We start from the raw sequence: 24,464 nt of genomic DNA, 5'->3' as shown, positions 1-24,464 counted from the left end.
TAAAATAAATTTACAGCAGTCTTTGGAAAGTAATGAGAGACACACACACACACACACACACGGGAGGGGGGGGGGGGGGAGAACAGCTAACCCATCAGTCATTGTTTTGGTATAACAATCATGATCAACGTATCTGCATACGGCAGCAGTGCTGCAAGTCTTCGGCAAGCGATGTGTGTGAACTCGTGTTATTTGCTCTTCTTTGTACACTTATATCTGACAACAGTCTCATGATGTTTTTTGGTTAAATGGGTAGCGGCAAAGGCTCACCAATCGAGTACACTTGGAAACTCAACTCGAAAAGTACACTATCTTTCTGGATTCTTCAAAATAAATATTCACATGTCCTTAATTGACAAAACTTCATCTGTAAATGTAAGACGATCCCTATACTAATCAATTACCCAATGTAAAAGCATTGACCTCAGCATTAGTATCTTAATCTGCAAATGTAAGACTACCCTGTATTTTCCAAAGGACGAATTTGAGAATAAACCTCATTTAATAATCAAATTAATTGGGTACTTTGAAATTAGTATCTGTTCTCTTATGCTGTGTGAATGTGTTTTGACATTAATTATACAGTGAAAAGTCTGACAGTGGTGAGCAGTATTACTGAAATAAACTGGAACATTGTACAGACTTAACAATATTTAATATGTACCATAATGCCATAATAATTTTTTGTAGAAATTGTTGGATGCTTAATTTTCTTGTTTATTGTGATTGTGGTTATTGTAACAGGAGGTACTCAAAAGAAACTGAACTAATTTATTGATGGGTAGAGCTCTTGTATTACCACATTTTCTGCTCAGAGTACATAGAGTGAACATTCCAGAGACAGTAAACGAAGTGCTATTACTGAAGAAGGTAAGGCTAAATTTGACAGAGTTCATAGTGACAAATGTTGTGTGTGATTGTCATTTTTGCACTGGCTGATTTTCATAAGCAGCTTGTCACAGTGAAATTCTGCTTTTTCCTTGGAGAACAGGAACAGAAACTCTCGGAATGTTAAAAACAGCATACAAGGACAATGCTATGGGTAAAAATCAAGTGTTTGAGTGGTTTTTCCGTTTCAAAAATGGTGAAATATTAGTTGATGACAAACCTCATTCTGATCGTCCTTCCACAGCCCGAACCCATGAAAAAATTGAAAACATTTGTGCAATCAACGAAGATCGACTATGGACTATTGAAGAAATTGTGCTGTTGGGAGTGACTTGGAGTTCAGTGGAGCGGAATTGTGACAGAAGATCTGGAAACGAAAATGATGGCTGCCAAATTCGTGCCATACTGCTGACTCCTGAACAAAAACAAGGTCATGTGGAACCATGCTGCGCTTTGTAAGAAGAGTCCCAAAACGATCCAAACTTTTTTCAGAAATTAATATAGTTCACAAAACTTGGATCTGCACTTATGATTCTGAATCAAAGCCAGCGGAAGACTTCTAGTTCACCTCACCCCAGGAATGCTCATCAGTTGTTTTCAGTGTGAGAGGACTCGTCCATTCAGTGTTTGCTCCGAAGCGTAAGACAGTTAACAAGTCTTTCTAGTGAGAAGTTTTGAAAAGATTGTGCACCAGTGTGTTTTGGAAGTGGCCTATTTTTGGCATTTTGGGTGACTGGTTTTTCCATTATGACAGTGCCCCTGCTTACACAGCCCTGTGTGTATGACAGTTCATGACAAAAAATGGTATGACCCCCCCCCCCTTCCTCCTCCTCCTCCTCCTCCTCCTCCTCCTCCTCCCCCCCCCCCTCCCCCCCATGCTGACCCAACCTTGCCCTGTGTGACCTTTTTTTCCATAGAATGAAAAGACATGAAAGGAAAGAGTTTCGATGATCTTGCTGAGTTGAAGAAAACAGTGTCTGAAGTACACCACAAAAGATGAATATAAGCCGCATTTTGAAAAATGGAATAAAAGATTGGACAACTGTATTAATTCAAGTGGAGAGTATTTTGAAAGGGATTGAAGGTTTGTGCTTGAAATGTGTATAAATACGTTACCAAGAAGTTCGGTTTCTTTTGGGCACCCCTTCGTATTAAGTTGAGTTGGGATAAAAAGATAATGGAAATCTTAAATGAATGGAGTTGAGAAGCTCAGTTCTGCAGACTGCAATTTATAGTTGCAGTTTACGTTGTTTCTAAATTACCATTGTGTTTCTGTAGTATAAAATAAAACAGGAAAGTATCTGCCTATATGTGAGTGACAGTTAATAAATTTATTTTTTATATATGTTGTAAATGGTTATGAATGTCCACATTCTAGGTATAATGGCAGTCTCCACATCTTATTAGATTAATATTATTGTGACAAGTTTGATGTAACTGTATTTCAGCTTGTGTTACCACAATTGTTTCTTGTCTTTCCAGGAAAAATTTGTACCAAAGTGTGTATGAATATGATCTTCCATTGTTCAATCCTGCCCCGTGTCGATTCGAGTTTGTTTCTTCAGAGGACTCCGAACACGCAAATCCTTGGAAAGAAAGCTTTAGACAGTTGTATAGAGGAGTGCATGTTCGCCCTGGGTACCAAGACCTTTCATTTCGAGGACGCAGCATCAATTATTTTAATACAGTTCAAGGTGCACTAGACTTTGCGGATGAGCGTAGTGTCAATTCTGGTGAAGGTTGTGAAGGGTCACCTGCCATAGTATTCCTTCACACTGGTACATACCGTGGAGAGTTTTTGGTTATAGACTCTGATGTGGCTCTAATTGGAGCTGCTGCTGGTAACGTTGCAGAATCAGTGATTTTGGAAAGAGAATCTGAGTCTACTGTAATGTTTGTGGAAGGAGCAAAGCAGGCTTATGCTGGACACCTTACAATCAAATTTTCACCAGATATTACATCCACTGTTCCACATCATAAACATTATTGTTTAGAAGTTGGAGAAAATTGCAGTCCTGTTGTGGATCACTGCATCATTCGCAGTTCTTCTGTTGGTAAGTAGTGGAAGATACTTTCCTCCTAAAACTTTGCTTTGATACTGTACAGAATTGGTCTAGTTGTTCTACATTTATTAATGTGTTCTATTTACTCACAGAAATGTCTCAAAAATTCTATAATGTTATCTTGTTGCATATTTTTTTCCAGTATCTCTATGTGCTGTATTGGAAAACAGAGCTAAAATTATGTAGAGTTAAAGTTGCACTAAATGCACATTATTTTTAAAATTACATCTTCTATTTAACGGACATTGATATGGAAAAACAGACCAACAACATAAAATGTGAAAACCGCATCAGAAAAACTACTTAAAAGTTTAAGATACCTTTTATAAGAACTCTAAATTATGTCAACTTTTAAATAAAACCATTACACATGTTGTTGCTTTTTATACAATATCAGGTTGTCCAGCATCCTGGAAAACAGGGAACACACTGATTTTTTTTTTTTCTGGAAAACTCAGGAGAACTTAAAATTTTTGCATTTGCCTTAAAAAAAAAAAAAAAAAAAAAACCTGGAAAAGGCATGTTATCTGATTTGATTCTGGGCAGAAGGATTTCCTTGCCTTCAGATTGCCTGGATGAAGTTCTCTCTCACTGTTTGCCCTCAACTCTTTGCTGTGAGACCACCCTCCACCTGGCTTTTGGGAGACCCCCCCCCCAGCTTTTGGCAAGGGAGGGGGGGGGGGGCTTGCAGCCCCCCCTCCCCCGGTCAGTCAAATGCAGCAGCCAGCCTGGCCAAGTCCGGACAAGCTGTGCAAATTGTTGTTGTTGATATGGAATGGCTGGCCAACTATTGCTGCAGTTGTGTTGTGGTACCAGTTTGTTTTTGTGCCTTGGATTTGTGCTTTTGTGACCAGCAGTGATCTGTGCCATATTTACAAAGTGACAAAGATATGTGTTTCTAGGAGAGTTTGTGGAATATTCAAATCCATTTATTTTGACCTAGGAGTACAAGGGCATGATAAGTTTGCCAGCAGTACATGGTTTCGGATATATACCAAAAAATTGTTTTTGTACATCCCAACAGCTATCAATCTGATTGCATTGTATACAAATAAAAGTGATTATAACTCATTAGTGGTAGGTGTAAAATAGTGTAATTTAGAATGGTAACAAGCAGTCATTGGGCTTTGGCATACAGTTGTTGCTTTAGTTAACATTGAGCTGAAGCCTGCAGTGGCTACAGTGCAATGCAGGTGGCGAGAGGGTGAGTAGGGACTGTGGGAGTAGGTGGCTGGGGCATGGGATATGACACGACTCTTTGTCATTCATATCCTCACTCACTAACATTTTGGGTTCTACTGTGGGTCTTAATCATTAAGAACTACTTTCAGTTACGTGCACGCACAGTGGATTTTTATTGCCTTTGTTTGTACCTAGTTAAGGACAGATGTAGGTGAGAGGGTAGGATGAAAGTTGTTCATAAGAAAGAAGTGCAAGTCACCAAAAATTGCCAGATTCAGTGAAGTAGTATTTATTATTAGCCTTAACATATTTTTAGTCTCCTGTGCTGTAGGCAGGGAGTGCATCATGCCTTGGTGTGTCTCAGCAACCAGACTCTACCCTGAAGCAGTTGTATCAAGCACCTACTGAAAGATCTTCTGCCTGACAACCAGTGATGGTAGATTACTTGCAGTGAGATGCCGTGATGAAGGCAGAGATCCATTTGTGTCTGTTGTCTGCTGTGAGACTTCTGATTTCTCATGCCATTGGCAATTTGTTAATCTCTTACTAGATGTGTTCCCAGACAATAAAATTCCCTCCAAAATGCAGCTTCATAGGTCAGAAGCAAATTGTAACATTGTGTTCGGACTTGATCTGTTTTCCGCTAGACAGGTACAGGGTATTGTTGCTGCCTGTGACATGGTAGTGATTGAATTTGATCTGTTTCTTCGTTTTAGAAACTGTGCTGTGAGCCAGATTTTGAACAGGTACCTCACTTCAATGTGTTTGAGAAAAAAATACTGCAAAAGATTTAGTTGGATCTGAGTCAGGTGCAGCCCCATCTAAGGTAAACCTGGAAAGGTAGATTGTTCAGGTGTCCATGGTTGACACCATTGTTCATAAGGCATTTGTGAAAGAGCCAAAAAGCAAGCTCAAGGTCGAGGGTAATCCAGAAGGTCCCATAATTTTGGACTTCGGGACAGGATGTAGATTTCAATAATATTACAAGCACTTCTGTTTTACTGCAGAAGTTTTGCACTGTTTGGTGGGGGGGAGGGAGGGGGGCAGGGAATGGTCAGTCTGGGCTCAGCAAATATTAATAAGGGTCATAGCTATGAAGTAGTGTGTGTGTCTATGAAGGGCAAGATGCTGCTAGCTCATCTCGCCTTTTTTGAGACTGGCTGCTCGAGTTGAGTAGTTTCTGCCTAAATTTCAGTCAGATGCCTCCATAACTCCATTTCTCTGTATTTCCCTCTATTCTGTGGTCAGAGAATTAATGAGAGAATTTGCCAAACAAGAAGTTTGTAGAAGCAGAATAGTTGCAACCTCAGAAGCTGGACATCAGGTACAGAGCCAAGAAAATCCTAAGAAATTTTGTTCTTATGTCAAAGCGGTAGGTGTATCAAAACAAAATGTCCAGACACTCTGTGACCAAAATGGTACTAAAACAGAGGATGACAGACTAAAGGCCGAAATACTAAATGTCTTTTTCCAAAGCTGTTTCACAGAGGAAGAATGCACTGTAGTTCCTTCTCTAGATTGTCGCACAGATGACAAAATGCTAGATATTGAAATAGACAACAGAGGGATAGAGAAGCAATTAAAATCACTCAAAAGAGGAAAGGCCACTGGACCTGATGGGATACCAGTTCGATTTTACACAGAGTACGCGAAGGAACTTGCCCCCCTTCTTGCAGCAGTGTACTGTAGGTCTCTAGAAGAGCGTAGCATTCCAAAGGATTGGAAAAGGGCACAGGTCATCTCCGTTCTCAAGAAGGGATGTCGAACAGATGTGCAGAACTATAGACCTATATCTCTAACGTTGATCAGTTGTAAAATTTTGGAACACGTATTATGTTGGAGTATAATGACTTATCTGGAGACTAGAAATCTACCCTGTAGGAATCCGCATGGGTTTCGAAAAAGACGATCGTGTGAAACCCAGCTCGCGCTATTTGTCCACAAGACTCAGAGGGCCATAGACACGGGTTCCCAGGTAGATGCCGTGTTTCTTGACTTCCGCAAGGCGTTCGATACCGTTCCCCGCAGTCGTTTAATTAACAAAGTAAGAGCATATGGACTATCAGACCAATTGTGTGATTGGATTGAAGAGTTCCTAGATAACAGAACGCAGCATGTCATTCTCAATGGAGAGGTCTTCCGAAGTAAGAGTGATTTCAGGTGTGCCGCAGGGGAGTGTCATAGGACTGTTGATATTCACAATATATATAAATGACCTTGTGGATAACATCGGAAGTTCACTGAGGCTTTTTGTGGATGATGCTGTGGTATATCGAGAGGTTGTAACAATGGAAAATTGTACTGAAATGCAGGAGTATCTGCAGCGAATTGACGCATGGTGCAGGGAATGCCAATTGAATCTCAATGTAGACAAGTGTAATGTGCAGAATACATAGAAAGAAAGATCCCTTATCATTTAGCTACAATATAGCAGGTCAGCAACTGGAAGCAGTTAATGCCATAAATTATCTGGGAGTGGGCATTAGGAGTGATTTAAAATGGAATAATCATATAAAGTTGATTGCCGGTAAAGCAGATGCCAGACTGAGATTCATTGGAAGAATCCTAAGGAAATGCATTCCGAAAACAAATGAAGTAGGTTACAATACGCTTGTTCGTTCACTGCTTGAATATTGCTCACCAGTGTGGGATCCGTACCATATGGGGTTGTTAGAAGAGATAGAGAAGATCCAATGGAGAGCAGCGCGCTTCGTCACAGGATCATTTAGTAATCGCGAAAGAGTTACGGAGATGATAGATAAACTCCAGTGGAAGACTCTGCAGGAGAGACGCTCAGTAGCTCAGTACGGGCTTTTGTTGAAGTTTCGAGAGCATACCTTCACCCAGGAGTCAAGCAGTATATTGCTCCCTACTACTTATATCTCGCAAAGAGACCATGAGGATAAAATCAGAGAGATTAGAGCCCACACAGAGGCATACCGACAATCCTTCTTTCCATGAACAATATGAGACTGGAATAGAAGGGAGAACCGATAGGGGTACTCAAGGTACCCTCCGCTTGCAGAGTATGGATGTAAATGTAGACGAAGAAAGCTCTGGGTCTATGTGACATATCAGGAAATAATCTTCGCTTTCTGGAATGTGTGTCTTATATTTATGAAGAGCGTGGTATCCAAAATTCTGGATAAATTGCCCCTATCATATTTCTTTATGAAGGGCACTCCATGTTTAGACACAGAAGTGGCAATTAACACTGACAATGAGAAAAAGTGGTTAGCAATAGCATTAATACCTCTTACTATCTTAAATTGATTTGGTGGTCATGAGGCTGATGCCATTGCAAGTGATTCCAAAATCTAGTAGTTAAGTCAGTAAAGAAAATGGGGATCACAAACGCATCAATAAATTGTGGATGATGGTCATTGAGTTCAAGAGTGGACATGAAAATGTGAAGAGATTTATCAGGGTTACTTGCTGTCCCTTCCGTTGCATTGCCAGCCTTGAAAGAGATTTATCTGACAGCTCCATTGTGCTCAAAAATTTGGCTGAAGCCTTTCTTACACTGTTTGTAATGCAGTCAAGGTAACAGAGCTGTTGTAACTATCACAAAGCAGTTATTACATAGCTTTTGAAATTCACATGATAGGTACAGTGAAACAGTAACAGACAAAAAGGCAAGTGAGAAGTCCTCAAAAGAAAATGAGAGAATGAAGAAAGTGAGTAGAGAAAAGCTAAGAGCACTAAGTAGTACGAAAACAGAACTTGTGGAAAGTGCTGAGAAAGAAGTTCTGAGTAAAGCAACACTTCTGAAGTCCAAAGTATAATTTGCTGAGGGTATTAGTTATTCAGGTGGGGTAATGCTCTAGAATTCATCAGCTCAAAATTTTTGGATAATGTCAGTTGTGAAACACATTGATAGTCTTTGACATCTTTCCTATCACCTTTTGTAAAGAGGGTTTTGGCAGTGGCATATTTCAATTTCTCTGGAAAAATGCCTCGAGTTAGTGATTGTTATGTATTTAAGATAAGATTGTTACTGAATTTGTTTAACCTCTATGGCAGTCTTCATTAGTTGTTTTTCATGCACTAGTTGTCTAAGAATACCAAAAGATTTTTTGTTGTAGATGCAGAAAAAAGTTATTTAAGCCTGTTGAGCATCTCCTACTTCCTGCCCTTAAGACTGTGAAACCTTTGTTACATAGTAGTAAGCTTATTGAATTACATCTGATGTATATATTTGTAAGGTGAATTGATTATTGTGTTTTGACAATTGAATCTGGTGTTCATTAAAGTCAATTAAGGACTGGCCTGTGAGAATTGGGAGACAGAATAGTGACTAATTTAAGAATAGTAACTAACTTACATTATGTCTAGTGTCTAAGGACTCTGATGTGCAGAACTGATCATAAATATCTGGGTGTGCAATGCGGAATACCTATAGAACAGGTTTTATGATGCAAAGCAAACTAATTCTCACAAGAACATCTCCTTATGTTTTTCCAACTATTTGCAAGTATAGTAAATTACACTTAAACTCCATACTTATATTATCAACTTTACAAGCCTTACAGCTCACAGTCAAATTCCCCATTCTGGTCAGTTCTGTGCTTCAGTGCAATCACAAATGACTAAATAACTAAGGGTTCCTTCAAAATATCGCAAAAATGTGAAAATAGTGTCCTCGTCCATTATTCTTTTCATCTTTTGTATTGAAAAGTCTATTCTTATTACAGTAATTTCTTCATGAATGTGAATGTTGCCTGAAATTATATGAAGCCTTGTTTTTGTGAAATTTCTTTATGCTGTTTTTAACTGTTACTCTGGTTGGATTTATGAAGAAATTGTCAGGGTAGTTTGAAAATATACTACAAACAAAGACAATGGCACTTCATAGACTGATTTGTCTTAGTTACATACTTTCTACTCCCTATGACAAGTAACCTCTCCCAAACCTCTAAATGTGTAATTACAGTGCAGTTGGAGTTTTTATTTCCACACATTTCAAAATTAACACGATTTGTATTTTTTCCTCCAATAATCGGTAGAAAATGGTTCAGAAGCCTTATTGCTTAATTGGATCTGTTAACGAAATCTTCTTGTGGTGAATTTAGAAGCTTTGCAAAAATGTAGAGCTATGGTGGTGTAGAAATAAAGTTACGGTTCCTTCTTAAAGGAACAAATTCCTCATTTTATTTTCCCTCATTTTCAGGTAGTCCAGCATGAAGTTTAGTATTTGCTTCGAACTGCTGTTCATAGGTGGCAGAGCTCTTGTAGTGATTTCCACCCCCCCCCCCCTCCTCCTTGGAAATTTGTATATTCTGCTGGGTCTTAGGACAGACACCATTGTCATGCCAATTAATTCTCCATACACACAGACAGATACCACTGAGCAGTTGCCAGCTGAAGAACAATATAATATCCCCCCCCCCCCCCCAAAGCCACTGGTTTTCTATGATTATGAACAATGGTTAGGTGCATTGCAAATTCTACATATATCTCATTCATGAAATTAGACAAGAAATAATAAAAGTGCATATTAAAAACATTTCAGTATTAAGAGAGTTTTGTGTCAAGTACATATTCGATATCATTAAATTTGAAATTTATGCACTCAAGAAAGAATTTCAAAATGCTGCATGCAGTTTTCTGTTAAGAACTGCAGTTGTGCCATCTAACTTCTTGTACAAATTCCTGTGAAGTTACAAGTAATTTTGTTTTAAGTTTGTCAAAATGTGTAGTCTTATCAGCCACATCAGTGTGGTTCACATTGGATTTATGAAGAAATTGTCAGGGTGGTTAGAAAATAAACTACAAACAAAAGTTATGACACTTTGTACATAGATTTATCTTAGTTACATGTTGGACTAAGTTTTCAAGCACCATGACTTACATTTGCACTTTCTCTTAATTTTAGGTAATTTTATTTGTCAACTCATGTAGTGGTAATTGTGTATGCCTTCTTACAGTTGGTGCAGCTGTTTGTGTTAGTGGGGTTGGAGCAAATCCAATAATCAAACATTGTGATATCAGCGATTGTGAAAATGTTGGCCTGTATGTGACTGATTATGCCCAAGGAACATATGAAGACAACGAAATTAGTAGAAATGCTTTAGCTGGAATTTGGGTGAAGAATTTTGCAAATCCCATAATGCGAAGGAACCATATACATCATGGCAGAGATGTTGGCATCTTCACCTTTGAGAATGGACTTGTAAGTATGCTTCACAGATGATCTCTCAAACCTGCAGGAGGTAACTCCTGAAGTTTGATGTTATGGTGTGCTGTTCTGTTGCTGTGGAAACATTGTGCAGATAAGTATTAGTTGCTTCATATTCTATGTAGTTTTTGGAAGAATTTAAATTGCAGACTGGGAATGAAGCTTCATTGTAACTGAAAACACCTTCCCTCAGTCATAGACCTCATTCTCATGTGTTATGCTGAGATAAATTGGTTGGTCCATGGCCAGTTGGCATGTGATACAGTGGTAGGAGAAAAAGATGGTTTCAGTGAATTAGAATAGAGCATTCAAAATTGCTTTATTGACTTAATTTCCCATTTAAAAATTAAATGACAAGTACTGAAAAAAAGAGATACTCAAATACAGAAATACCTAATATCAAGGTCATTAATAAATAGTGCAGCAACAAGAATGAGGGTAAAATGCATGGTGTGCTAGGCTGTGGTGCAGAAGAATTTAAAGTTTACGTACATCATTTTGGAAAATATCATTAGATATCAGTTGTGCTTGTTTCTATGATTGGAGGAGCTACTGAGTATATAGGGTGTAAACGATAATTGTTTACAACATACTGCAGTGGTTGTAAGGTGCCACTCCATGTTATTTGTTGATTTGTACTTGATTATATCTGGCTGCAGTCTGGTTGGTCGGAAAAGTAGTCAGTTTTGGAAGGCGAACTGATTCCTAAGATACACGTGGCGATTACTGAAGTTCTGCTTGCGCTATCTATACTCTCGCACTATTGTATAAACCAGTCCCTTCCAAAATATTCTAATAATAATGGAGAGGTTGCAACATGAGAATATTTTGTATGACAGTTAATTTGTTTCACTTTAATTTCAAGTGTCATGTCGCTACTTTTTCACATTTAGCTTTAGCTTGTATGAGTTTAAAATTGCCGATTCCTTACCTTATGGTGGTCTTTTAATTATGTAACAACTCTTATGATATGAAATTAGTCATTTACTTCAGAATTATTGCTTTAACTATGATCACTTTTCTCACATACGTAAGTGTCCTACTTGCGTTATGGTTATGGTGTGGCTGCTAACTCATTTGCACCAAATGATTTTTAGGTGCCCACCTGTCCGTTCTAAACTACAGGGCATCCCTGTCAGCAATGCCACTGCGCTGTAGCGAAGAAGCATTGAGGGTAGATTCAATCTGTCAAGTACAGGATCTCAATGTATGTGCTTTTGCGTCCCTCAACTAATCATTTCCAAAATCTGCATGAAACAACACTTTTGGAGAAAGAAAAACATTAACTTCTAAAAAGAAAATCCTCCGATAACTGAAAGTGGCAGTGGTGCCCTCATAGCTCAGAAACATAATGTTTTCTCTCTCTCTCTCTCTCTCTCCAGAATTTATACTTCATGCATACCATGTCTATCCATCCCTATTGTTTTTCACTTTTACAAAGATATATTCAGTTTCACTTTGTATTTTGTATAGTATTATTCAGACACGAATAACTCAAATTGAAGATTGCAGTGACGTTTTGTTTCAGTCCATTTCAAAATTCCTGAAATATAAAAGTCCATGCTGAAAGAAAAATACATAGAAACACATTTCTAAAAATTCTTCACACCACATTTTGTTATTCACTTTAACCAAATACTCCACATCAGGTTAGTATATAATAAGATAGGTGTTTGTCTGACAACAAATCTCAAAATCGGTAAACTTTACCGAATTCTTCAATGTCATAAACATGCCCCCCCCCCTCCCAAAGTGCCCCTTCCTATGCCCTAAAGCTACCATTGCTTATCTTAATGCTTTTGGAATCTGATAAACATGAATGACACAATTAACAAGACATAAATTGAAAATGTCAACTTGCTGAGAAAGAATACCACAAAGAAGAAGAAAAATTAAATCATTTCGTGCATTCATGGAACACTGCTGTACTTAACACTGTGCAGGTGAATGTACACGGAGACACTGATGCAGCACCTTGCACTGTTGGGTTGCAACATGTAACAGCACATCAAGCTGCGTGAGTCTCAGCTTCTAGCAATTTTTCTGAGGCCACTCGCATCTGCCGTGGCACCCAATGAGGGTCGCAAGTGCTGGGCTTGCTCTTTCTATCTTTAAATCCATGTGATTTAACGCAACATTGTAAATAAGTGACTGCATTTCTGAATATGTTCCAAGTGACCTGTTTTAGCACAAGCTGCTAAACTACATATGCTGTTAATTTCTAAACATTGTCTGTTACGAGAGTCACAATAAACGTCCATAAAGTTATATAGTCAAATACGAGGGTTGTCCACAAGTTAAGTTCTGTTTGGTTATAAAAAACAAATGTGTACAGATACAGAAAAAATATTTATTGTACAAAAATCTACACTTCCTGTGATAGAAATTCCATTTATTTTGTTGATGATTTCTTCCCATGTAAGCTCAATATGCTCCATCCTCACTGTTCGATAATGTACCACTTTGGTTATTATGTGCTGAAGTTTCTTCCTCTACTCTATCTTCACAAGCCGCTAATTGGTATATGCAGAAAACTCGTGTATTACTGTCATTTTGTTTTATTATTTTTTTCTCCTCTTATCCAACATAAAACCTCACTTCATTCCTCCCGCAATCTTTCTCTGCATTTTGCTCCGTCGATCAATCGGACCCTATAATGACTTCCTCATGCAAAATAGGCCCATCTACAGTGTCCCTTGAATATGATTCTCCTTCTGTTTCAACTTGCAACATTACCTGTCGGTTAACTGTTTGCCCCATTCTCTTATAGCTCCTTTTATTTTGAACCCACTGATGTGTAAACTCGGTATATCATCTTCCCATTTCAATAATTCGTTATACATGTTTGCTATTGCATACATCTGGCTTCCCAAGTTGACTAATGATGTAGTCACATGCTCTTATATTTTAACTTTGATTATAGGAATGATTATGGCCTTGTCTTCCAATATAACATCTTCTTCTAAAAGTCCCTCTTGTTTGTCACTTAATTTTTCTGCTCTTATTGCGTAAATGTTTTTCTCCCCTTTGCTTGTTGTTTGAGACCCCTTCATATACATTTACCCTTGGACAATTCTGAAAAGGCTGTATGTTTCCCATTTTCTCATTCTTGGCAAGTTCTGTGCCAATTCTTGGCCTCCATCCTTTGTATCTAACTTTGCACTCTTCTTCCTCTCGTCCACTTGGCCCTCTCTCTTCGTGCTACAGGAAAGCATAACCACTGCGTCCTTGGCCCCTTATGTTCATTTTTTTTTTTTTCCCTCCACTCTTGTTCATTGCGGATCCTATGCTGCGATGTTGCATTAGTGAAGTTCTCATTACACTTCCGGCTACCTACCCTTGTGTTCTAATTGTGCAAATACACTCCTGGAAATTGAAATAAGAACACCGTGAATTCATTGTCCCAGGAAGGGGAAACTTTATTGACACATTCCTGGGGTCAGATACATCACATGATCACACTGACAGAACCACAGGCACATAGACACAGGCAACAGAGCATGCACAATGTCGGCACTAGTACAGTGTATATCCACCTTTCGCAGCAATGCAGGCTGCTATTCTCCCATGGAGACGATCGTAGAGATGCTGGATGTAGTCCTGTGGAACGGCTTGCCATGCCATTTCCACCTGGCGCCTCAGTTGGACCAGCGTTCGTGCTGGACGTGCAGACCGCGTGAGACGACGCTTCATCCAGTCCCAAACATGCTCAATGGGGGACAGATCCGGAGATCTTGCTGGCCAGGGTAGTTGACTTACACCTTCTAGAGCACGTTGGGTGGCACGGGATACATGCGGACGTGCATTGTCCTGTTGGAACAGCAAGTTCCCTTGCCGGTCTAGGAATGGTAGAACGATGGGTTCGATGACGGTTTGGATGTACCGTGCACTATTCAGTGTCCCCTCGACGATCACCAGTGGTGTACGGCCAGTGTAGGAGATCGCTCCCCACACCATGATGCCGGGTGTTGGCCCTGTGTGCCTCGGTCGTATGCAGTCCTGATTGTGGCGCTCACCTGCACGGCACCAAACACGCATACGACCATCATTGGCACCAAGGCAGAAGCGACTCTCATCGCTGAAGACGACACGTCTCCATTCGTCCCTCCATTCATGCCTGTCGCGACACCACTGGAGGTGGGCTGCACGATGTTGGGGCGTGAGCGGAAGACGGCCTAACGGTGTGCGGGACCGTAGCCCAGCTTCATGGAGACGGTTGCGAATGGTCCTCGCCGATACCCCAGGAGCAACAGTGTCCCTAATTTGCTGGGAAGTGGCGGTGCGGTCCCCTACGGCACTGTGTAGGATCCTACGGTCTTGGCGTGCATCCGTGCGTCGCTGCGGTCCGGTCCCAGGTCGACGGGCACGTGCACCTTCCGCCGACCACTGGCGACAACATCGATGTACTGTGGAGACCTCACGCCCCACGTGTTGAGCAATTCGGCGGTACGTCCACCCGGCCTCCCGCATGCCCACTATACGCCCTCGCTCAAAGTCCGTCAACTGCACATACGGTTCACGTCCACGCTGTCGCGGCATGCTACCAGTGTTAAAGACTGCGATGGAGCTCCGTATGCCACGGCAAACTGGCTGACACTGACGGCGGCGGTGCACAAATGCTGCGCAGCTAGCGCCATTCGACGGCCAACACCGCGGTTCCTGGTGTGTCCGCTGTGCCGTGCGTGTGATCATTGCTTGTACAGCCCTCTCGCAGTGTCCGGAGCAAGTATGGTGGGTCTGACACACCGGTGTCAATGTGTTCTTTTTTCCATTTCCAGGTGTATATGATCCTGGCTTGTTCCACAGTCAGTTGTTCCTATTAAGTGGCGATGTACTTTGCATAGTAATCTTTGTACCGCTTATCACACCACATTTCTCTCCTTATAGGGTGTGTCAAGAAATTGATTTCTCTCCAATTCCTTTTCTAAGAACTTACTGTAGGTTACAACCATTCTTCTACTATATGGATGATTACATATAGAAATTAAGGTACCTCCTGATTGCTCAGTGACCAATATTTCTTTAGGAACTTTTTTTCTTTCGAATTCTGCATATTTGAAACTTTCTTATTACCATGTGTCCCAGTTACGTGCTTTGTCATCCATTTTATTTGGCACGAGAAATTTTTGCTTCCTGTGAGATGGAATTTACTGAATTTGCAACTGGTTGTAAATTCCACTCTTGGCCTCTATTGCCTTTTGGCCACTTGCTGACTTAGCTTCACTGTAAAATTTGCTATTGACTACCTGTTCAATCTGTTATTCAGTGGTTTACTGTACTTCATGTACTCCTGCTAACACTTGTTTAGCGGCTTCTACATTCTGTTCGATCTCCTTATGCTTTTACTAGTTTCTTCTTGCCTTCTTTTTTAATGATCTCATGCCGCTGTCTCTGATCTTCCTTTATTTTCTTAATTGCTGTTTCTTGTTCCCTAGTTGTGTTTTTTATTTCTTCATTTAATTTCTTTTACTCTTCGTTCCTTTCTTTGTTCTCTCAACCATGCTTTCCTTCCACGTTTTAAAAATTCTTTGACATTGTGTCTCTAATTTTTATGAATTTTTTGTATTGTTGATGACTCGATTACTTTGACATATTGTCTACTATCTTCCTTTTGTTTCCTCTGCGTCTTTTCCGACACTTACATTAATTGTTTAAAATCGATGCCAGTTCCTGCTCTTATTTTTATCATTCCTGCGAACACCTCATACCCACTAGCTTTTTGTTATTGATATGCAAAAACTGATTGCATTTACAATTCAATCTAAACTTAATACTTATAAGCACAGAAGTTTTGCAGCATGGCCAGACAAGCCACCCCCATCACTCTTTAAGAATGTACGTAGTCACTATGGATTGCTATGGGAGTGTGTGTTGTTCTAAACTTCTTGAAAAATCCAGTTAAATTGGCCAAAGACAGATTTTGATCATGGATCTTCTGCCATCATGATGACAGGGCTTTCAAGGCAATCAGAACAAAAAGCATTTCATGAGTATTACAGATTCCGGATATTTGAGCATCCATTTAGCAGCCCGTGTTTGATCTTGAATAAGATTTTGCTCTCCACAAAATTAGAAGCAGCTATTCAGTCCCTGCTTTTTTTTCTTCTTATTCATTATTGTCATCACCAGCTCATACTTACTCTCCTTCATAAGCATTTCACTTGCATAAATCTCGAGTATAGCAGTCGAGATGTCATCATTATCAACGAACACTGTCAAGGGATGTCGCATTTTCAAAAATACTAGTTTCGTTGCTCCAATTTTCTTCTGGAACAATGTTGTCTTCAACAGCACCTGATTCACCGCAGCTCACCTCTGTTGATGAATTTAAAACCCTGTGTTATTACAGCATTCCAGGCAGCAACAAACATTTGCATAGCCTTTACAACACAGTCTGATCACTTCCTTCCCTGATCACTTCCTTCCCTGATCACTTCCTTCCCTGATCACTTCCTTCCCTGATCACTTCCTTCCCTGATCACTTCCTTCCCTGATCACTTCCTTCCCTGATCACTTCCTTCCCTGATCACTTCCTTCCCTGATCACTTCCTTCCCTGATCACTTCCTTCCCTGATCACTTCCTTCCCTGATCACTTCCTTCCTTCCTCTCAGAGAATGAGTCCCCAGGGGCTCAGCATTCATTTGCTGGGTACGGGCTTGGCGACCCAGGGGTTCCTGAGCTGGGGACTGGAAAGTGCCGCTAGTCCTCTGTCACCCTAAGCTCTGGGCATACTTCAACGACCACCGTGCGGCGGTGGAGTGTTGTGTGTCTCAGGGAGTGGGGATCTTGGCTTGACCGCCTGGATCGCTAGGATGGAATAAACCTCTATAAACAACCCCTCAATCTCAAGGTGTGCTGTGCGCTGATGAGATGCATGGCTGTTGAGGTGGAACAGTCGTTAGCGGGCAACCTCTGGGGAACGTGCCGCACCTCAGTTGTATAAGGCTTACCTAGGCACGCGGGGCTCTGTCTAGGTGGACTTCTAGTTCCCTAGTTGCTCGTGGGACCGAGATGGAACCCTCGAACTTTTATTCTTCTCCTGCCAGCGGAAAGGGTGGACTGCTGGTGGGTTCTAACACCCAATCCAACAAGAGGGCTCGTGTAGCCAGTCCCCCTGATTCAGTTACCAGTAACAGAATGCAAACTGCTTCGCAGAATGTGTGTCTCCTAATTAAAAGAAAGGAGGGGAGTTTTGATAAGGTTTCACCATTTTATATACGGAAAGGCTTAGAAGGCATTGCTGGCACCTTAAAATCTGTCAAGCGCTTGCGAAATGGAACCTTGTTGGTTGAAACATCTAGCTTCCAGCAAGTCCAGAACCTTCAGAAGGCACAATTTCTTGGGGAGTTTGCGATAGAGACTGAATTTCACAACACCTTGAACTATAGCAAGGGTGTTGTGACTTGCAGAGATCTCGTTGACATTCCCCAAGACGAACTGAAGGCTGAATGGTCCCGGGAAGGAATTGTCGACATGCAACACATTATGAAACGGGTGGATGGTACTCTCATTAAGACGGACTCATTTATCCGTACATTTAACAGCACCAAATTGCCAGAGCATGTGAAGGCAGGTTTCCTATGTCTCCGAGTACGGCCTTATTACCCCAACCCCATGCGGTGTTTTAAATGCCAACACTTTGGACACACTACTCTCGACTGTAGAGGGGAAGCCACTTGCAGGAATTGTGGTAAAGCCGCCCATGAGGGAGTTGGTTGCTCCTCTCCTCCCAAGTGTGTCAACTGCTCTGGGGATCACCCTGTGTGGAGTAGGGAATGCAGAGTTTTCCTTGAGGAACAGAAGATCCAGGAACTTAAGACTACCAAACGCATCCCGTATGGTGAGGTGAAGAAAATTTACAAGTCCATGCAGCCGCCCACGTTCGCTGCTTCCTTTACTTCCGTTCTCAAACAGCCAGTCTTGAAAACCGATGCCGCTACACAAACGGAGTTTGCTACTGTCAGCACTAGCACCTGCGTTTGTCAGTGTACGTGTGCTGCTGCCATTCCTGTGAAGCCTGCTGCTCCCCCTCCCGCCCCCCCCCCCCCCCCCCCCCCGGCCTTCTGACCAGGCTGTGGTAGCTGACATCATGGAACTTCCTGCCCCTTCCCGGGTCCAGTCTTGTGCACCGCCCAGCGCTGCTACACCCCCTACTGCTTCTGAGGTTTTGGCTCCAATGCCACCTCAGGCCAGAAAATCGAAGCCAAAGACAAAGGTGAAGACTCGCCCACTAAAGGAGACTGAAGTTATACAGTCTGCTGATGTGGATGTCATTCTCTCTGACATCTCTCTCGACTCCTCTTCTGAGGCGATGGAGGTTGATGTCATTCTCTCTGACATCTCTCTCGACTCCTCTTCTGAGGCGATGGAGGTTGATGTCAGACTGGGGCAATCGTCTCGCCCCAAAACTGAGCCTCCACCTGTAGTGGGCTCTCCTCCCCGACAGAAAGTGAGAATGAAGGCACTTCCACCCTGATAGATGGCTCCCATTATACAGTGGAACATGAATGGATTCCGGGCACATTTGGAGGAACTGAACCTCCTAGCACGGCAACGCCCCCTGTGCTTGTGTTTACAGGAAACGCATTTCAAACCATCTGATGCTCTTCTACTAAGGGGCTATACGCTATATCGCCGAGATGACCTGACTGGAGAAAGGGCCAAAGGCGGAGTCGCCGTGTTTGTCAATAATGACCACCACTCCTCTGCTCTCCCCCTGGATACTGACCTGCAGGCAGTTGCAGTTGAAATTTATTCCTGTCGGAGGCTTACCGTTTGCTCCCTTTATTTACCCCCTCTGGATGCAATGACTTTAGGCGCTCTCACAGATCTTATCGACCAACTCCCCCGCCAGTTTCTCCTCCTGGGAGACTTCAATGCCCATCATGTCCTGTGGGGCTCCACTTCTCTTTGCGCTCGAGGTCGAATTTTGGCGAGCCTCCTAACATCTCAAGTGTTTTGCATCCTCAAAACAGGTACTCGGACTCATTTCTCTAGTGCTACATGGTCATTCTCAGCCATTGACCTATCTTTCTGCTCTCCAACCCTCACCGACTCTGTTCATTGGGAGGTCATTGACGACCTTCATTCCAGCGATCACTTCTCTATGCGCATTCATGTCCTGGATGGTGTATTGCTGGAGCAGCGGCCACCATCGCGGATGATTGGCAGGGCTAACTGGCCACTGTTCACTCAGTTGGCTGTCTTTGACCGCCACAACAGCGTACAGGAATGGGTGGATCACATCACGCTTGTGATCCATCATGCTGCTGACCTGTCCATACCACAGTCTTCTGGCACTCTTAAGCGGCGCCTTGTGCCTTGGTGGACAGAAGAGTGCCGTTCAGCCGTCCGGGACAGGCGTGCGGCTCTTCGCCGATTTAAATACCGCCCAACAGCAGTCAATCTTACCGCCTTTCGTATCGCGAGAGCCAGGGCACGCCGTGTCATTAAAGAGAGCAAGAAAAGGAGTTTCTGGACTCCATCAACCGTTCCACTTGTTCCACAAAAGTATGGGAAGCCATCCGGAGGATTTCCAGTAAACGCAGCCGTTTACCAATAGCTGCAGTCCTGAACCAGGGATGCCTCCAAACGACACCCAGAGCCATCGCTCAGTCGCTGGCAGAGTATTTTGCACAAAGTACTGCCACTGCAACCCAGGATCCAGCGTTTCGTCGCTACCGTGCGACTGTCGAAAGAGCGAACTTCGACTTTTGGTCGAACAGTTCTGAGGCCTACAACTCCCCTTTCTCCATGTGGGAACTTGAATCGGCTCTTACTGAGACTTCTGACACTGCACCAGGATACAACCGCATCCGGTACTCCATGCTTCGACATCTGCCATCGGCGTCAAAGGAAATCCTCCTCGAATGTTTTAATCTCATATGGCGGACAGGAGTGTTCCCCACCTCGTGGAAGGAGGCAATCCTCATCCCTCTCCTTAAACCAGGAAAGGACCGCACATGTCCCAGTAGTTATCGTAGTATCGCCTTGACAAGCTGTGTCGGAAAGACCCTGGAACGGATGGTTAACCGTTGTCTGGTCTGGCTGCTAGAGACCAGACAGCTCCTTAGCCGCTTTCAGTGTGGATTCCGAAAATTTCGGTCCACAGTCGACAACCTGACCCTCCTCGAGGCGGCAATTCAGCAGGCTTTCCTCTGTCAGCATCACTGTATCGGTATCTTCTTTGATATCTGTAAGGCATATGATACTACTTGGAGACACTGTATTCTTGCACAACTGCGTCAATGGGGCTTTCGTGGCCGCCTCCCAATTTTTATTCGGCCTTTCCTGTCTCAGCGGTTTTTTCGGACCCGTGTTGGTAACACACTGTCTGATCGCTTTGAGCAAGAGAATGGTGTCCCCCAGGGCGGTGTTTTAAGCGTTACCCTCTTTTCCATAGCCATCAACAGTATAGTGTCTACAGTGACGAGTCCAGTACAGTGCTCCTTGTTTGTGGACGACTTTGCTGTTTTCTGTTCCTCCTCTAGTGTTGCAACCGTGAGCCGTCAATTGCAGCTAACAGTGTGGCGGTTAGAGGAGTGGGCTGCAAAGAAGGGTTTTCAGTTTTCTGCCGATAAGTGTGTTTGTGTTCATTTTAATCGTTCTCGTCGTCTTTTTACTTTGCCTGCCTTGCATATGGGGGATACTGTCCTACATTTTAGAGACACAGTGCGGTTTCTGGGCCTAATTTTTGACTCCGGGTTGTCATGGCTGCCACACCTACGTGACTTGAAAGCCAGAACGCTGAAGGCACTGAACATCCTCCAGTGCCTCAGCCACAGGTCTCGGGGAGCGGACAGGGCGCGTCTCCTTCAGTTTTATCGAGCTTTTGTGCGTTCACGGCTGGACTATGGGTGCACAGTATATGGGTCAGCGAGGCCATCTTATTTGCGGATCCTTGACGCTGTTCACCATGCTGGGATTCGACTGGCCCAGGGTGCATATCGGACCAGTCCCTTACCCAGCCTCTGTGCTGAGGCTGGCGAACCGCCACTTACCATCCGGCAGCAGCTCCTGCTGGTGCGCCAGGCTTGTAAGTTTCTTGCAGCTCCCAGCTCGCCTGCTCACCGTCTTGTTGCCCATCCACCTCTGGACCACCTTTTTTTCCACCGTCCCCGGGCTACGTTGCCGTTTGGGATCTGTGTGCTAGAGACGCTCGGTGTGGAGTCTGTACAACCCCAAATCCAGGGTTTTAACCGCCTGCCACCCTGGTTACTGAAGAGGCCCAGAGTAATTTTTGATTTATTGCAATACAAGAGAGATTGCACTCCTGCCACCGTTCTTAATGCAGCATTTTCTGCCATTTTATCTGAGCACCACGACTGTGTAGCTGTTTTTACGGATGGGTCGAAACAAGGGGATTCCATGGGTTGCTCAGTTGTTTCTCCGGATCGTGTCCTCAGGGTCCGACTGCCTCAGACTTTTACTGTCTTTGATGCAGAATTGTCTGCGATCTTGCGGGCACTGGAGCAGATGAGACTTCCTTCCTCTCCTAAATTTCTTGTTTGTTCCGATTCACTCAGTGCCCTTCACTCATTGCACCGTTTGTATCCGGCAGATAAAATAGTCCAGACCATCCAGGATGCCCTCCTCCGACTACAGCGACTGGGGAAGGTTGTGGCTTTCTTCCGGAGTTCCGGGGCATGTCGGCATTGCTGGGAATGAAAGGGCAGATCTTGCAGCCAAGGAGGCGTGTCTCGCCCCACGAGTATCTCAGTGTGCTATCCCCCTGCATGCACTCACCTCGCTGTTGAGCTCACGAGTCATGCGTGGTGGGAGGCTGAGTGGCTGGAAGTGACTGACAATAAGCTCCGTATAGTCACAGGCAGCGACTGGGGAAGGTTGTGGCTTTCTTCCGGAGTTCCGGGGCATGTCGGCATTGCTGGGAATGAAAGGGCAGATCTTGCAGCCAAGGAGGCGTGTCTCGCCCCACGAGTATCTCAGTGTGCTATCCCCCTGCATGCACTCACCTCGCTGTTGAGATCACGAGTCATGCATGGTGGGAGGCTGAGTGGCTGGAAGTGACTGACAATAAGCTCCGTATAGTCAAGCCCACAATGCCTGTGTGGTGTACTTCCTTTCAGCCCCGTCGACGGGACGAGGTTCTCCTCACTCGGCTTCGAATAGGCCACAGCCCTATGACGCATGGCTTCCTGCTCCAGTGGGAGGACCCTCCAATTTGTGGTGTTCAGGTCACTGTGTGCTACGTTTTATTGGATTGTGTTTTATTTTCTGACCAGCATGCCGCGGCTGACTTGCCAGCGGACCTGCCATCTCTTTTAGGCAACACTCGGACCAATGTGGTTAAAGTTTTAAAGTTCTGTGCCATGTCAAATGTTTTTACAAAGATTTTAGGGAGAGGATTTTAACTTGTTCACTGTGTGACAAGCTCGCCCATATTTTATGTAAGTGGCCAGCCAATGAAAATTTCCTGTGGCATTCTTGTTGCTATGTTTTCCCTTTCCTTCGGTTTTACTTTCTTATGTAGTATTTTCCTTCTTTTCCTGCTTTCTTTGAGTGTGTTTTTCAGTTTTATTAGGTCTGTCCACATTCGTTCCTTTTAATGTGTGTCAGGGTGCTGATGACCTCGATGTTGAGCGCCCATAAGCCCCAACACACACACACACACACACACACACACACACACACTCAGAGAATGAGATAAACTTCCACACAACTGCTGCTCTGTATTTGGCTTTAACACAGTGTATTATGCCCAGGTCCAGAGGCTGCAGACAACTTAAGCTGTTAGGGGGAAGGAAAACATTTACATTCCTCAGAAATGGTGTTGCCTTGGGATGTATAAGGTATAGGTAAATAATAAGTACAATTTTCATTCCTGCTGCACTCCTCCTGGTATCTAAATGCCTGAAAGTTCTAAAGATTACTGACATCTCCAGGGACTGCTTTTGTTCTCAGAAGTACCAAATATAATATAACCCTTTTTTATGTTTCTGGAATTAATTTTCCCGATGTTTACTACATTTTTTATCGCTCCTGTCACATGTTCTATGTCCACAATGTTAATTCGCATCCGATTTCCCGTCACATATCTATAGTTTCCCACAATTTATGCTTTAGGAAAAAAAATTCGCGAAGAAAAAAACTGACGTAAAATGACACTGGCCGTCAAGTAGTGTTTACAAACATTAGGTGGTTTAAGTTTCTTGACAGCAGGGTGCTCTGTTCGGGGATTTGAATTGGTAAACATGTAAAAGTTGGAACTATTAGCACGGATCTCCTGCCACTGCCAAGCTCTACTGTGCATGCGCAGTTTCGTGATTGTTGTGATCGTCAGGATACCTTTGTTGAACCATATTCACTGTGTTTCGTCATTACATCACTTGCAGTGCTAGTTGACACCTTCACTAATTTTGCATTGCTCAAATGTTTTTGGTTTAAACAAAGTGCCAGTTATATATTTTTTGATGTTGAGCAAAACGTGTTTTGAGAATGCAGTCTCGTTGTCAGGTGCAGTATTTATGTATGTATTTGTGATGTTACGCAAACAGTGTGAGTGATAGCGTGTGTGTGTGTGTGTGTGTGTGTGTGTGTGTGTGTGTGTGTGTGTGTGTGTGTGGAGGGCGGGGGGGAGAATGATGTGTGGTTTTTCTACACAACTGAGGAGGCACAGTACTTAATAACATCAGAAAGATGACCACAGTGCAAGAGACGAACACACATGCGAATACGACACAAAATATTTATGTAAATATTTGAACTTGACAGTGAGATAAAATTCTTGAAACGCTTCATGCTAAGCATAAAAAGATATATAACTCGTGCAGTGTTTCATTATTTAAGTAATGAATGATAGCTGCAAGCTTTCCAAAAAAATTATGGCATATGAAATTGAGTTGAAACATTTCTACTTACCTGATAGTTATTGGTTGCAGTTACATCAGTAGTTTTTATTAATTAATAAACCTTCACTAGATAACAAACAAGTCCCTGACAAGTATTTTGATGCCTATTATATACATATATCTTACATAAAGTGTGAAAATGTAAGGGGATAACTTATACATAACTGTTACAGCTTAAAACATTATTTCCTACATTTTACATTTTCCTGCATTTTGCAACATTTTTTTGAAGTCCCTTGAAAAGTTTAAAAGCGGGGTTTGACTGTAACGTTTTTGTTTTGTTT

General features: G+C 42.7%; 1 protein-coding gene across 2 annotated transcripts in view; it reads left to right on the top strand.

Annotated features, from left to right (window-relative positions):
* Positions 1-24,464, top strand: part of LOC126260142 (F-box only protein 11) — a 61,666-nt gene that overhangs the window by 8,031 nt on the left and 29,171 nt on the right. For both annotated transcript variants that reach the window (XM_049957393.1, XM_049957392.1), the window contains exons 4-5: positions 2,371-2,942; positions 10,061-10,305. In XM_049957393.1, the coding sequence (XP_049813350.1) occupies positions 2,371-2,942; positions 10,061-10,305 (817 nt within the window). The remainder of the gene's footprint in view (positions 1-2,370; positions 2,943-10,060; positions 10,306-24,464) is intronic.

Source organism: Schistocerca nitens, chromosome 5 (assembly GCF_023898315.1).
Source record: "Schistocerca nitens isolate TAMUIC-IGC-003100 chromosome 5, iqSchNite1.1, whole genome shotgun sequence".
NCBI classification, from domain to species: domain Eukaryota; kingdom Metazoa; phylum Arthropoda; class Insecta; order Orthoptera; family Acrididae; genus Schistocerca; species Schistocerca nitens.
This window is presented reverse-complemented; position numbering and strand designations above follow the sequence as displayed.